The 16,763-nt window shown below is 46.2% G+C and overlaps 1 protein-coding gene across 3 annotated transcripts in view; it reads right to left on the reverse strand.

Moving 5' to 3' along the window:
• Window positions 1–1,029: 1,029 nt before the first annotated feature.
• LOC138452992 (zinc finger protein 383-like) overlaps window positions 1,030–16,763 on the reverse strand; it is a 700,934-nt gene continuing 685,200 nt past the window's right edge. For all 3 annotated transcript variants that reach the window (XM_069605389.1, XM_069605385.1, XM_069605380.1), the window contains one exon: window positions 1,030–2,744. In XM_069605389.1, coding sequence (XP_069461490.1) covers window positions 1,837–2,744 — 908 coding nt within the window. In that variant the 3' untranslated portion in view covers window positions 1,030–1,836. The remainder of the gene's footprint in view (window positions 2,745–16,763) is intronic.

The raw sequence follows: 16,763 nt of genomic DNA on the forward strand, positions 1-16,763 counted from the left end.
CAGCTCAAAGGGTATTGGGAGAGTATATGCAATTTAATACAAGCAGTGCTGGGCCGAGGGGTTGCTTGGGCTCCAGCATTGAGCATACTAGGAGACTTATCACAAGCAGGTCACCTTACGACTCAAGAGTAGAAGTGGCTCGCTACGGTGCTGCTAGTGGCAAAGCAGGGCATAGTGAGGCTGTTGGGTGTAACAGTTAAGCCGACGTCAGAGGCCTGGGAGGGGGAGATGTGAAAATAGCAGCATACGACATGTTAAACTATAGGATGCAGGACAGAGAGGCAGAGTTCATGCAGAACTGGAGGAAGTACTTGAGGCTGGGGGCGGGGACTGGAAACTTATAATGGCATGTCTTAGGGTCCTGGGAAGCAGTGGGAAGGTTCCTCCGGAATCTGGATAGTCAAACTACAGTAGGAATTGGACAGCTTGGATATGATCGGGGAAGCCCGCCACGGAAAGAGTGTGGCAGATTATTATGAATTCTTATGGTCGCAATGACTGGAGGTTCACTGCAATTCTTCAAGTTTTAGAAGTAGAAAAAAGATGAAGATTTGATTGATCTATTGTTGTACCTCCTTGCATCTCATATGTTTCTCTTTTGATTTTGTTTTAATTCTGTTTTAACTTGTACTTTTTAAAACAATTTTCTATGTTTTTTAAATGGTTATTTGTTAACCAAATAACACAAAAAAAACAGGTATGGCAGAATGTTATATAGAAAACATTAAATGATCATTAGTTTGTATGAAAATGCAATGAAAGCTATGATCTTTAAAAAGTAAAAGGAGGGGGAGGGAGTGAAGGACACTGTGGGTTCTGGTCCAAAGCGGGACCTTATAGCGCCTCCTTCATACTTGTCCTATTTCAGGAAAACTAAGCACCAGAACCCCAAAATAACTTGCCAATTGCTTCCATTATATTTGTGTACTAGGAAGGTTATGAACCATGCTAGAATAAGAATGTACAGTCTGGGGATTGCAGTACTATTGCCATTAACATAATTTGTCTTAATGCTGACTCAGTTTTATTACACTTTATTAGGTAACTTTTTATCGACTGGAAATATATTTTTGTACTGTTTTAAATTTTGTGCAGAGCTTTGGAGACAAGTGCTATATAAGCTCTAATAAAATAAAAATACAAATGTCACTATGGTGTCTTTGTTGCCTCATTTGGACAAACACATATATACCATTATTGCATTGTCATAAGGATCAATAGTGCTTTGTTTTGCCATTTTTGTATACATAGTTTAGCATTCTCTTAGTGCTCATTGCCTAGTGTACTTCCTGGTTTCTGGGGTGAAAACCGACAATATATTAAAAAATACTCTGCGGCTGTAACTCCATATAATGGACCAGATGGAAAGCTGTGTTCTATGGCACAAAAGCCACCCTTTCTGCATTCCCAATTCCTCAGGATGTCCATGGAAAATAAACTTCACTGCTTCTTTAAGGATGACTCTTTTGTTGACCAGTCTTAGAATCCTTGGCCGGCCCGGCCTCCCTTCCTTGGTTCACAGAGTAGGCCCTAAGTAGCATTTACATAGACGTATGCAAGCAGGAGCTGAACATTGAGGTCGAATGAACAGTACTGTATCTTTCAGCTATGCCAATGTGAAGATACAATACAAAGCAGAATATGGATATTTTGTTCTGTTAACTTCAAAGTTATAAAGACAAGATTGTTTCAATGAAAAAACAGTATCCCTGATGTTTGCTCCATTTGCATATTGACCAACCCGGAGAACGCAATGGGCTTCTTGTGATGTCTATGACCTCTCTCTTCAAAGTGTCTTTGTAGTGGCCTACCAATGTGGAAATGCAGAAAATACTTTTAATCACTTGAATCCTCATTGGAATAAGTCAGCGACTGAACACGATCCTCCCACTCCTTCCGGGCCTCATTATACCTATTGTGAGTTTTCTGGTGATCTAAAAGACTTGACTTCTGCCGAAAACCTTTGCCACATTGAAAGCATATGAAGGGCTTCTCCCCGGTGTGAGTCCGCTGGTGGGCCAAGAGGCTCGAGTTGACACTGAAGCTCTTGCCGCATTCAAGACACTTGTAGGGTCTCTCTCCTGTGTGGATCCTCACATGCACTTTTAAGTTGTATGACTTTGTGAATCCTTTCCCACACACCCTGCACTGGTATGGCCTCTCTCCCGTGTGAATCCGTAGATGAACTTTGAGGTGCGAGTCTTTAATGAATCGCTTCTCACACTCCTTACATTGGTACGGTCTCTCTCCTGTGTGGATTCTCTGATGCACTCTGAGCCTGGATGACTTCAAGAAGCGTTTCCCACACTCATGACATCTAAACTTTGCTTCTTTTGTACTTACTCTCTGGGTTGTATTTAAAAATCTTGGCATCATGAAGACTTTCCCACGTTCTTCGCTAGTGTGGTATCTCTGGTGCTTCAGAACGTTCTCCCTCTCATGGAAGATTTTACCACAGACAGGACAGTGGTAGAATCGCTGTCTTTCACTAACTCTCTGGTCAAAGCGAGGGATTGCCAGCTGATTGTAATGAATTGTGCACTCATCGTGTTCATCCAACATATACTCCAAAGAGAATCGATGGTGCTCTTCTGGCCTCTGCGGCTGCTGATACAATGTACGCCCATCAAATAACAAGGGAACAACCTCCACAGCGTCTCCTGAGGATGTATCGTGCCCAGAGGAGGATCGGCCAGTGGATTCTTCAGGGCTTGTCAGAGGATCAACAATCACAGGTCCATGATCTACAAGATTAAAAGGATACTTGAGTCATCAAGAGTGATCACATTCTAAAAAGAAACAGAAGTCAAAAATCTCCCTAGCGGATCCCATCATCTCAAGGAGGAAATCGTACCTGTACAGCAACATACATGAATGGATTGGGCTGGTGGAGCTCTCATGCCTAGAATATATAGGACCATTCCTCTTTACACTTGATTATTAACATGGTACAGCTGGCACAATGTTTGTAAAATCAGGCAAATGGTAAAAGCTTTCACTGTATGGGAAGTATAGAAAACTCCATGCAAACCATACATTCCTTCCTAAAGTTATACCTTGCAATACAACGTTGTGAGTTAATAAATATGCATTCTTTTGGAATAGCTGCAAAGTATATAATGAACATCTCACAGGAAGAACTCATGAGGCCTCAAGCATTTTCTATGCATACCCTTGATTTTGTTCCTTGCAACTCCATGCAAAGGTGTTCACAAAAAAGACCACACTCAAAGCCCGCATTCCCATGCTCTGTGTCAGATTGTTCATTCACAGCAGCTCTGCTTTGGACTGAATACTTCCAGGAAACACATCTTAGTTTGGTCGAATTCCAGGTGTATCGAACATGTGCAAAGGAGCAGCTTGTAGCCACACATACACATTGGAGTATACATCACACCTCTTCTCTACAAAGTATTCTGGATCCAGTGGAAACCTGTATTAAGGAATCAATGCAGGAGTTTTGCCTTACTCCACTTTAGGATCCCAACCAAGTCATGACATAAAAACATGCATCGATAAAGGTAATAGGTTTTGCTATGAGTGTCCACAAGGAGCTTCAGAACCCCACAGGCATAGGAAGGGCTCAAGTGAGACGCATGGAGCACGGGTGCGTGCATCCAGCACTAGGGAGCTGGTGTGCAATGAGCACAGAGGTAAGGAGAACGGTCCAGAAACACCAGGGGGTGGGGGTTGCTCAGAGGATTGGGGTGCGTGGAGCACTAGGGCTGGCGCAAACAGCACTGAGAGGCATATGGGACAAAGAGGATGCATCAAGCACTAGGGACATGCATATGTCCCACTGCAGGGCACAATATGAACCGTTCAGAGTTCAGTGTGGGATCAAGGCCCTGAGGGGTGGACGTCGATCAGCAGGACACAGCCTCAGCGGGTGTTTTGTCGGCAGAGCAGTGGCGCCTGTGTAGATACAATATGCACTGTGGGAGCAAGACCCTAAATGGTGGCCAACCTGGGTCTCAATTTAATCTTCTATTGCATGATGTATATGTTTGGATTATGATCTGATGTTCTCCATTTTGGTAACTCTTTTTTCCTGTTCTGGACCCAGGCGACGGGCTCGGTATTTGTATGCAGTATTTATAACTATAAATGAAAATCACAGGGTTAAGAATGAATGGTGCTTGTAAATCTAGTTCTTTATCACTGTTAGTTTCATAAACAACCACCTGCCTCCCCACCTTGAGTTGGAGGTGAAATCTAGAGAGGCTTTGAAAGGAAAACGGGGATCATTCACAAGTTTCATTTAAAAAGCTGCCTTCAACAGCAAGTACAAGACATGATGAGAGTCAGTAGTTGCTGCCTGCCTTAAAGTCCCATGTATTTGTCTGCATGGGCAAAGCTGCCCATCTACCTCTCTGTGTCTTTCCTATGTAGAAATACCCCTTGTAGATACACAGATGCATTTTGTGGTGGGAAATTGGAGCAACATGGGGCACATAGGTTACATTTCATTATTGTCATTTTAATGAATGTATTTATGATAATTATTTAAGAAAGAGAGCGTTCTAACTAATATTTAAATGAGTGTTTCAAGATCCCAGACATGGGAACAGATATTGACCATGAGGGCACCTACCGCAGGACCTAGAGCTGCAAATACGAGCCGGCAAATATTCTGTAAGATCCTGTCTCCTGGACTCCTGCAACAAAAGACAGCAGGTCCTTCAAAACCCCAAGTAGCACCAACGGGCAGATGGAATGCACGTGCCTTCCTCGAGATACCTGGCAGAGCCTTGAGACCCAAGCAAGTGGCCACTTGTCGGCAATGTCTGCCACAAGCCCTGATCCTGCTAGCCTCCCCAGGACACCCAATGATGCCACAGCCCATGGCGATCCATCGGCACAGATGCCATATCACCTCCCCCCTTAAACGACCCAACTTAATCACTTAAACATCACAATTGAGATGAACGCATGACATCAACAATGCAGCCGATTGAACATGTGCTACTAGCAATACATTAATACAGTATGTCCCTTGGTTTAGAAGTTTAACTCTTCCTCATTATGCAATCCTTCAACCATTCTGGCATTCTCCTAATTCTGCCAGGTCTTAATCGTGGCTGCAACAAGTTATCTCTTGCAGTAATTTCCATTGATCTCTGCCAGGTTTGCAACTCTCAACGCATTCCACCACAGCCATTCAACTTATTAGCCTTCCACAGCTCATCCTCGTACACCATCTATCTCACCCTCTTGTTCTCAGATTCCATGACCTCGTGAGTCAAGGTAATTTTCACCACTCTGTCTGAGTTCCATATGCTTCCGTCCTTAATTCTCACCACATTAGGAAATCTATCAATGACCTTTGTAGATTCTGAAATTTCAGATAAACTTTTCCTACTGCACGTTCCTATCTTTATTCTGACTACATCCTCTACTCCTACCTCCCTACATCCTTAAGTATGATCTAGCTTATCAGAGGTTACTTTGAACTTCATTTGGGCAACTTGTTTCTTAGTACTTACCTCCACATCATTAATAGTTCCCAGTGGGATCATGCAATTCACCCAAGCAGGATCCAGAATACTTTACTTCCCTTCCTCTTATGTGTCTGAATAACGAGTAGCTTGTTCTACACATGGAATGACAACCTGTGAACCGTTCAACAAGACCATTGCTCTGCGGGTGATATATTGCAGTGTATTTCCATTTGATGCCTTTGCTTTTGGCATATTCGCTAACTTATGCACCTCTAAATTGTGGACCATTATCGCTGACAATTTCTTCTGGGTAACCTTCTCTTCTGAACACAGCATCTATGAATTCATCAATCATTTTGCATGTGACCTTGTGAGTCATCTTAACTTCCTGCCAGTTAGAGTAGTAATCCACCACAACCATAAGAAATATCGTACTCCAGCTTCCTGTGTCATAAGGGCCAACAATATCAATGCCCAAACAATTCCAAGTGTCTGTGGGAACAGGTAATGGGGAAAGAGGCTGCCTGTGGGACTTCTCCCCCTTGTCTGAATTCAGACACATCCAACATTCTCTCCCTTTGCGTTGTATCACAGAATGCATGGCCACTGGTATTAATCATGCAATGTCCTCTTTGTGCAAGTGATGCCAGGATGGCCTTCATGGGCATATAACATTAATATGTCCAGTAAAGTTTTAGGTGGAACCAACTTTTGACTTCTACATATTAAACTATCTTTCATTGATGACTCTTCCCTCACCTACCAAAATGCCTTCAATTCTTCAGGCACTTTCTTTTTTTCAGGCCACTGTGAGACAGGCATGGTATCAAGTTAGAAACAGACTAAAAGATGTTTGTTTCAAAACCATTATTTACTAAGGCTCCTGGCTTGGTGCAATGCCTAGCTGGCCCCAACTCTAAAGCAATCGTTCCCTTAACTCATGTTTCTAAAGGCCATTGATGTCTCAGATTCCAAAACAATAGTCCATATGTGTCTAAACCTATGCGTGGCCTTAATCGTTATAAAAATGTGATAGGAAGTCTTTAAAAAGGAGAAAAAACAGTGGTTCAACAAAAGAATAGGAAAATAAGTTTTGTTTCAGGTGGTCTTCTACACCAGTTGTAGTTTGGTAAATATCACACAAATTAGTAATCAAAAAGGGCTGTAACACCTTCTCCACAGAGCCCTTGCAATATTCACAAATACCTTCAGTGTCTTTGGTTCCTTGGAGATCCCTTGACCAAGCTTTAACTTGTCCAAGATACAAATACCATAAAAGAAATATAAGAGTTAACTTTGAAACTGCTCAGGGTTCCCTTCCCCAAGCTTCTATCCTCTCAACACTACAAGGCTGGACTATTGCAACAGCCTCTTTCTAAATCTGGCTGCAACCACTCTCTGCCCTCTGCACTCATCCACAACAGGACTGCAGGACTTGTCCTTGGCCTCAAGCCCTGGCATCGTATCTCTCCAGCCCTGTAATCTCTTAATTGGCTCCCAGTGGCTGCAAGGATTAAATTCAAGATCATTTGCATTGTCCACAAGGCTTTCTGGGGCCTAGTTCCAAAATACCTTCCACTCTCCCTCCGTAAATACCTTCCTACTCAAGCTCTTCGCTCCTCCACCTCCAACTCCCTCAGGATCAGTGGCTTCTCCAAGCAACGAGTTGGGGGTAGATCTCTTTCCTTGGCTAGTGCCTCCCTCTGGAACAGCCTCCCTGAAACTTGAGGAGAACCATCTTCGGTTCCGGAAGCACCTCAAGACCTACCTCTTTGCTTCTGCCTTCGCTCTTCCTCCCCCCTGCTGATCTGTCTGCTTCGGCACTGGGCACTTGGTCCCCCTCTGATTTTGGGCCCAGATCCCTGCCCACCCAGCCCCACACCTGCACTGCCTCCTGGCAACCCTTGCCCTTGGGTCTGTATCTGCTACCCTACTGTCCCCCCTCCTGCACTTATTAGACACCTGTTGTCTACACCTTATTCTTGCACTTACCACCTTCTGGCCGCACTATCTGTCATTGTTCTATCACGTGTTCAGCGCTTTCCACTCCTCCCCTGGCTCTCACACTTCCCCCTCCCCTGCACTTTCTCAATGTCACTGGGACTAGCAAGATCGTTGTTTTGTCCTCCCTTGTTCCCCTCCCTTGCCTCGTCGCGCTGTGAAACACTTGTGTATGGGCACGATACAAATAAAATATCATATGATATCATGTCATACAAAACAACACGTCTCCAACTTTTCTAGGCCTCTCAGGCTTCCCTTCCCCAAGCTCAGGCCCATTTCAATTTCCAACACAAATTCAGTTTTGGCAGGATGTACTTTCCTTTTCCTTCAATTTCATGAAATAATAGGTATTCTACTTTGTTAGGCCTCTCGGGGTTCCCTTCCCCAGGCTTAGGCCCCTTCTTGGTTTCAAACACAAGTTCAGCTTGCCAGGATGTACCTTTCCTTTTACAAGCAGTTCTTTCCTACACATTTCACCTAGGTGTAACCACTCTGATCTGTATCCCCTCTCTTTATTCGATCTGATCTATGAAAGTGTTGTCCAAACAGGTGCTCCCCTGCTCCTCCAGAACCGCCAAAGACCATATTGACACCCTCGCTCCAGCCTTGGCTGATGTCTGTAATTATTCTTTCACCACTGGAACTTTCCCCTCTCCCCTTAAGCACTCCCTTGTGCATCCCCTCCTCAAAAAGCCATCTGCTGATTCTACCTGCCCACCAAACTATCGCCCAATCCCCATGGCCCCTTTCCTGGGCAAACTCTTGGAAAAGCTGGCCATCTCCCAGCTTACTCTCCACACTGAATCTGTTGGTTGTTTCCATGACCACCATGCTGGCATCAGAGCTGCCAGATGCACGGAAACTGCTCCTGAACACCTGTGAAGATCTGCTCTCTAACCTTGATTGCAGCATTCCTTCTGTCCTCATCATCCTTGATCGTTCCTCTGCTATCGACACGGTCAACCACGCCATCCGTATCAATCGACTCTGTGAGAACTTGGGTATCACGGATCAGGCCCTGGAGTGGCTGACCTCCTTCCTCTTGAACCACCCCTCCCAGGTACAACTTGGTCCCTTTGTCTCTGCCACCTCTCTCTCTACCTGTGGTGTTCCCCAGGGCTCTATCCTCTCACCCATGTTTTTCAACCTCTTCTTGGCCCCTTTGGCCCATAAGATATTTTCTCCTCTAACTTTCAGTATTATGCGGATGGCACTCTGCTTTCCTTCAGGCTCCCCTCAGCCTCCTCTCCTCTCTCGCTCATTCCTGACTGGTCATCCGCGATTCAGGATTGGTGCGCCTCCAGTGATCTCTGCCTTCATGCTAGTAAGATGGAGATCCTTCTCATTGGGACCCCTGCCCCTGCATTCCCCTCTCTCACTCTGGACGCCCTCTTCCTTTGCCTGCAAGTGATGCAAAAAACCTTGGTGTCATCTTCGACTCCACTCTCTCTTTCTATCCTCACATCTCAGACATCACCAAGTAGTCCCACTACCAGCTGCACCTCCTCAAAGGGACTATTCCTTTTCTCACTTTCCACTTTCCACTGCCTCCAGCGCCCTGGTTCTCTCTAGGCTGGACTACTGCAACAGCATCTTTCTCAATCTGACTTCCTCTACTCTCCGCCCTCTGCAACTAATCCAGAACAGGACTGCGAGACTTATCCTTGGCCTCAAGCCCACAGGACCTTATCTCTCCAGCCCTGAAATCTCTCCACTGGCTCCCATTGGCTGCAAGGATTAAATTTAAAAACCCTTTGCATTGTCCACAAGGCTTTTGGGGCCGGGGATTGCACTACATCCAACAACCTCTTCCGAAATGCCTTCCTTCTCAAGCCCTTCACTCAGCTACCTACAACTCTCTAAGGGTTAGATCTCTCTCCTCTGCAGGTGCCTCCCTCTGAAATGGCCTCCCTGCCCCTCTGAAACGTGAGCCGGACCATCTGAAGTTCTGGAAGCAGCTCAAAACGTTCCTGTTCACCCTCCCCAGCTGACCCACCTGTCTGCTGTACCGACTGGTTGCTTGGCTACCCTCAGAGTCTCCCTTGGTACCAGGCTCTTTCTTGGTCAGTCAGCCTTGCACTGCCTCCAGGCCTACCACTCACCTAGGGGCTGTAACTGTAATCCTACAGTCCCTTGTTATCCTTGCACTACCCAGAGCCGCGCTGTTCTGGCTGCACTTACTCAGAGCATTGCTGCCCTGTTTTCCCCTCCCCTCTCCCTTGCACTCTCCCCTTCCGTTTCCCCTGCACTTCTTGTTCTCGCACTTGCACGATCTGAATGACACAAGGCCTAGTAAGATTGTTTTTCTTGTCCTGCCTCTGTCCTCCCTGGTCTTGTCACGCTTAGAAACACTTGTGAACAGACGCATTATAAATGACATATCATGTTATTCCTTGCTCTTTCCTTTGAACTTTTCACCTTCAGGTGTTTCCTGCACCCCTTTCTTGCTCTCCTTTGTTTCTTTTACTTTCTCGTGCACACTTGCACCTTCCTTTCGTCTGAAATTTTCATAACACCCTTTAGGTTTGGGGTTCCATTCCCCAAGTCCCAGCTCCTGGGTGCAGCTGTAGCACTTACTCACTTTGCTCTCTGGTATTGCCCTTCTTTTGATAAGTTTGTTTTATTCTTTTGGGCTTCACTTGCCCGGCCCTTCTCAGCCGGCCAAAACTACCAGTTCCAGAATACCTTGCTTCCTTCTGTTATATGTTTCGCAGTTCAATACACTACCATTCCCATAACGCCTTTCACCATGGGAAGATACTTTTAATACTATATGTTATTTCTTGATCTTCTACTTCCTTCCTTTCACGTTTCATTACTTTCTTCACTTGCTTTATATCACAGACGGAAAGAGACATTTTCTTTCAGTTCGACATTCATTAAACACTTTTGTATCTTTGTATCTTTAACAACTTTCCTTTTCCTTCCACTGCATTGCTCCTTTACTTCCTTTCACTCGCATTCCATCGTAGAAATGCAAATGTACCTTTTTCCTTTGTTGGAATCTTTCGACACCATTCTGATTCTTTCACACGGCACGTGACCAATTCAACTCTTCAGGCACTTGTAAGATCTTTCACTCGCGGCAGCTTTACAAATCAACATTACATTCAACAATGGGTTTTTCTTGACTTTGCTTCACACGCAATTGTCTTACGATAGAAAGTTGCATTGAACCATGGGCATTTCACTCGCGGTTCCCTTCCAGCCGGGTTTCAGACCCTGAAACTCACCGGCTGGGCCGAGGGAGCCTCCAGCGTGCTTTGCTAGCTCCAACATGGTGTCCCAGTCTCCAAGGGATGTTCTCCTGCCCCTGAGACCCTCCCTCGAGGCAGCAGTTTCGTGGCAGAACAAGCACACTTCATAGTGGAGGGCAGATGGATTTCGCCACACGTCTCCTTCTCTTGCCTTGCAGTGGCTGCAGGGAATCTGTGCTGCCCAGTACGCCAGCCCGTACCTTGTCTCCTGTAAGTCTTGAGTCTCTCGCTCGGCAGACCACGGCTCCCTCCTGCGCCTTGCCGCCTTCTTCTCACAGCGCTCACAAGGGATCCTGTGCTGGACTCGGCCACGCAGCCTCCCTTTATACACCTGCAGCCGTTGAACAGGCTGCAAATGAGAGATCAGTGTGTAGTTTGCCTGATCTTCACTTAGCCAATTTGTGGGACTTGCCTGGCCTCTAGCTCTAGCAAGGTCAGCTCTGGAAGGGCCAGTGTGTCTTCCTCGCATGTTCTGCTTGGGGAACAGGGGTTCTGGAATGGGGCTGCTCTTACAGTAGCCCATGAAGACAGAGGGGGTGTAGGGGAGGTCGATCTCAGGAAAAGCGGGTTATCATGTTTTGCCCTTGGGCATCCCCTTCCTCAAGGCCCCCCTACCCAGGTGATCCTCCCTCGCCTGCCCACCGCCAAGGTCAGGATCCACAAGCCATGGCCCTCCCCTGGACACCTGAATAGAAGATCCCCGGGCGGGGACTAGGTAGTGGAACAACATTGGGTTTTCCACACCATCCTTTACTTACATATTGCGTTACCACATTCAACTCCGTATTAGTTTAGATTTCTTCCATCCATTTGTTCTTTGTAACACCACTATCACTCGAAGCTACGAACCCTGCTACAGATTTTTCTTCCTCACTCCTTTGCACATCATCACTACTTGTTGCAAGCAGTAGCCAGGAAAGGAAGTCTGTAACATTATCCTTTGCACCTGGGATATATGTCCTTTTGTAATCATATTCCATCAGCCTCAATGACAAGCTATTCTGGAGCTTGCTCTCGATAACCCTTGCATTATTACTACCTTAACTAGTGGTTTGTGATCAGTGCGAATGATTACAGGCCTTCTTCATATGTATGTTTCAAAGTACTCAAATTCCCAAGAACATGCTAGTAGTTCCCCTTTCAGTCACAGACTGTCTTGCCTCTGACTATCTTATTGCTCTTGACTGTGGGATGTTCTGACCCACTAGGCTCTGCCCTGCAACATCACTGTGTGCTGCTTTCATCAGAAACAACAGGATGGCCGCCAAAAAGCTCTATGCGCTAAAAATCTCTGAGAAGTGAGCAGGGAAACCTGAAAAATAGGCCGCCAATCCATTTTGCCTGTGTCAGTGGTGGAACCGGAGACCACACTACCAAAACCTGTCATTGGGCTGCCCACAGAGTGAAATGGAATTATTTGAAAAGGAAGTGTTGCATTGCCAGAAAAACCCAGAAGTGCTTTAAAATACGTTTTTCCTTGGCTGTTGAAAGTGCAAAATCATGGTTCCCAAACACCAGAAAAGATCCAACATCCTTGTTGGGTGTTAAACATCACTTCATTTAAAGAATCCCCTAAGCACAATGTCAGGAGAAGCACATTTCATCACAAGAAAATCCACATTCAAAAAGGTGCTTGCCTGGAAAAATCTGTCAGATATGGGCGCAGTACCGCCGCTCACCTGTGTCAGAGCTGTCATTTACGTATACCGTTAGTTAAACTTGTACATTAAGATCAAATTGTGGAAAAGAAGAGACTTGCCATCAAAAACAATATAGGTTGCTACAATTCAATCTCTATGTTTGAAAAAGACTGGAATTATGAGATCTGGGGGTATATCTGTTGAAAATGTAAGTTTATTTAGAAAAGACAATTTCAAACAAGGGGTTTTAAAAGTAAACTAATGTTAGCCACAGTACTTCAAAGGCACATTCCACAGTTTGCCCCAAACAAAGGCCTCTTCCCCATGCTCTCTGCTCAGGAACTGTCATTGAGTTGTTAATGGAGGTAGGAGGAGATTTTGGCCTGTCGCTCTGAGGAGAGACAAAAGACTCCCTTGATTGAAAGGATATGCAGATTCAACTGTCAACAGAAAACAACTGCCAGCAGGAAGAGAACAAGTTACTCTCTTACCTGGTAACATTCTTTCGATGGGATGGTCTGGCGACGCATTCCACCACAGCTGTGCTGCTTCGGAAAAAGATTTCGGCGTCTGCGTCCTACGTCGATGACGTCGATGCGCCGTCCCCGAGGACCTCCTCCGACGGCCGACGTCACCCGATGTGATAAGTAGGAGGCACTACGCCCGTAGCCTCAGTTGTAGTTTTTTCCCCCAGAACGTGTCACATCAGTCTTCTGCCAGTCAGACACACAAGGCCTTGCGGAAAACGTAAGCTGCAATCGCTTAAGAAATTCTGCAGCGGGGAAGGTAGGGAGGGAGCGATATGGAATACATCGTCGGACCATCCTATCGAAAGAACGTTACCAGGTAAAAGAGTAACTTGTTCTTTGAGGGGATTGGGTCCTCCGACGTATTCCATATCTTTGACAGACTCCCAAAGCAGTACCAAAGCAAGGAGGTGGGAAAAGAATTTAGAACACAAATTTAGCATGCCCAATCAAATTGCGGAAAAAAGGACTGCCTTGCCAAAGGCCAGATCCTGTCCTCGGATGGAATCGAGGGAGTAGTGACGTACAAAAGCATGTACAGAAGCCCAGGTGGCTGTATCACAGATGGTACGAATAGGAACACCCCTCTGTAGGGCAGTAGATGCAGCCATACCCCTGGTAGAATGGGTCCGTAAGCCAGCTAGTGGGTCCTTACCCGCCAAGCGGTAACACTCGGAGATAGCCAAAAGAATCCAACGAGACAAAGTCTGTTTCGTCAATGATTGTCCCAAACGCTTTCCAGCGTAACCAATGAAGAGTTGATCGTCCACTCTGACCCAGGACACGCGTAAAATATAAAAGCTCAACGCTCTCCTAGGATCAAGCCTATGGAGTCTCTCCTCTTCCTTACCAGGATGCGGCGGAGGATAGAATGCCGAAAGAACAACCTTCTGGCCCAAATGAAATTCCGAAACCACCTTCGGAAGAAAGGAAGGACGAACTTGAAGGACAACCATGTCCTTATGAAACACAGTGAAGGGTGGCTTAACTGAAAGTGCCTGTAACTCACTAACTCCGCGAGCGGAAGTAACCTCAACCAAAAACACAGTTTTAAGAGTTAACAGTCTCAAAGGGCAAGAATGCAAAGGCTCAAACGGAGCACCCATAAGAAACTTAAGAACAAGGTTCAAATCCCAACCGGGCACCAGAAAACGTGACGGAGGGAACACTTTAGCGAGCCCTTTCAAAAATTGAGAAATCACAGGAATCTTAAAATAGGAACATTCTTCAGACGAGCGCTTAAATATGGAAAGCGCCGCCAGGTAACCTTTAATGGTACCCACTTGCAAGCCCCTGTGGGCCAAAGAAAGCAAAAAAGACAGAACCATGGGAATGTCACATTCAAAGGGATCCACATTCTTAACACTGCACCAGTCGCAGAATTTACGCCAACGGCAACGGTACAGAGACTTTGTTGCCGGCCGTCTGGCCGAGAGCAACACCTCCAACACGTCTTCAGGGATGTCCCAATCCTTATATCTCAACCTTTCAGAAGTCAAGCGTGAAGGTTGAGGGATCTGACCTCTGGATGGAGAACCTGACCCCCCTCCCATGAGAGCAGATCACCTCGGTAGGGAAGACGACGCGGAGGGCAGATGGACAAGTCGAGAAGGTCCGAGTACCACGTCCTCACCTCCGTAACGTCCACAGTACTTGCGGGATGACGGGGACTGGAGGAAACGCGTACAGCAGTGGGAATGACCACTCCACCATGAACGCATCTCCTAAGGCTCCTTTTGGAGGAAATTCCCGCAAGCAGAACCTTTCGCACTTCCAGTTGACACTGGAGGCGAAGAGATCCACTTGAGGGGTCCCCAAAAGGGCGAAGATCTCCAGGAGAATCGCCTGAGCCAGCTCCCACTCGTGAGAGATCGTGCTCTGCCTGCTCAGAGCGTCCGCCGTCTCATTGTCGTCTCTGGCCAGATGAACGGCCGAGATCGAAACTTCCTGCTGGATTGCCCAGAACTCGAGCTGCATCACCTCCCTGCACAGAGGAAGTGACCCTGCCCCCCCCTTTTTGTTGAGGTAGTGCATGGCCACAGTGTTGTCCGTTATAATCAGGACACTCTTTCCTCGCACAGTCTGCAGAAAAGCCTTCAGGGCAAGCCTGACGGCCCTCAGCTCCAACAGATTGATATGGAGTCTGGACTCCGACGGAGACCAACGACCGCTGACCGTCAACTCGTTGGCATGAGCTCCCCATCCCGTGAGGGATGCGTCCGTCACGATCGTCACCTCCGGCCAGGGCAGTCAAAATGGGGCCCCCTTCATCAGATTGCCTTCGACAGCCCACCACAGAAGGTCCTGGGCGACCGAGGGCGGCACCTGAACAGGGTCCGACAGCCTGCCAGAGGACTGAGACCACTGGAGCTTGAGTGCCCACTGCAAAGATCTCATCCGCAGACGAGCCTCTGGCACCAGAAGAATGCAGGATGCCATGAGGCCAAGCAGTCTCAAGAACTCGGATGCTGGGAGATTCTGGGCAAGTTGAAACTTGTGCACCATCTGCTGAATGTGAAGAGCCCTCACCTGGGGAGGAAAACACTGCCCCAGGCATGTGGCGAGCACTAGTTTTGAATCCCATTTAGAGAATTAAATCAATTCTTCAGTGTTTTTCCCATTCATTACAAACCACATTCAACAGCATTTTAACTGTTTTGAAATCATTCCTGTTTCTCTCTGCTTGCTGGGGGGGCGGGGGGACTGGGATTGAAACTGCATTGGTTGAGAGTGTTTATTCCTGAAACCTGTGTTCTCTCCTTCCATCTCTTTATACTGCATATTGGGGGGGATTGAGTAGTATCAGGGGGAAAAGTGACATTCCATTGTTTTCCTATCCATATCAAGTATTATTCTAAGCTGCATTCTGATTAAAGAGATTGTTGATTGTTGTGATATCACCCAATGCTTATCATTGTATAAATATTAATAGTGTGATATCTAGATATTGATCTAATTCATAAAAGTGTGACATATATCTTGTTCAAATTCATAAAATAAATCTTTTAACTTTGCAAAAGAGCCTGCTTCCTGGTTCAGTGTGACCGGGGGGATTCAAAGAGAGGGGCGTGATATAAGGGTACATCATTCAGAAATAAAAGAACTTGCAGACAAAAATATATAATTAAGGGTTCCAGCTGTGCATCACGCGCTAGGCATTGACTTAGGTGGAGTGCAGGGTTGAAATCACTTACAAGATTGGGGGCTCGTCGCGGGATTTATGAATTAGATATATCACTTGTGACAGCTTAATACAGTGTGCTAACTGACAGAGTACATAAATCCTGTTGGGCTACCACGCTGTGTTACACTGTGAAAAGCACCCCTCAATAGGAACCCTATAAGGAATTGGTCTGTTTTGTAAAAAATAAAGAAAACTCCTGTAAATCAGGAAGGAAATTAATATTTCCAGAATGGCAACTTTGGTAGAGATCAAAATGGCTAGAGAACACCTATTGCATAAATTATTTGTAAGGGGTGGATGGACAGAGCAGGATCAGAATGTGTGGTTGCAGGCAATCACAGAACAGATCACTGCAACAGGGTTAGATATATGGCAAGACCAGGGTCCATTACATATGGCCCTGAGTGAACTATATATGGCCCCTATAAGGCAAAGGAAGAGCAAAACAAGATTGCCAAAATAGCGGCATATCTATACCTATATACTTGAGCCGAGGGCCAAGATCTGGCAAACAGGCAACTGCAGGCATTAGAAAAGGCCCAAACTGATCTGGACTCTTCTGAGCAGAGGCTACAGAGGAGCCAGGAATCAGAAAATGTAAGTAGGCAGTACCTAACCAAAATAAAAGAGGACATGGGTATCCTGCAGCAGGAAAAGGCAGACCAGGATACCAGAATGCTGGCCCTGCAGAAGGAGTACCAAGAAAGTTT

This window comes from Ambystoma mexicanum, chromosome 4p (assembly GCF_040938575.1).
Source record: "Ambystoma mexicanum isolate Mex_15411 chromosome 4p, UKY_AmexF1_1, whole genome shotgun sequence".
Taxonomy (NCBI): domain Eukaryota; kingdom Metazoa; phylum Chordata; class Amphibia; order Caudata; family Ambystomatidae; genus Ambystoma; species Ambystoma mexicanum.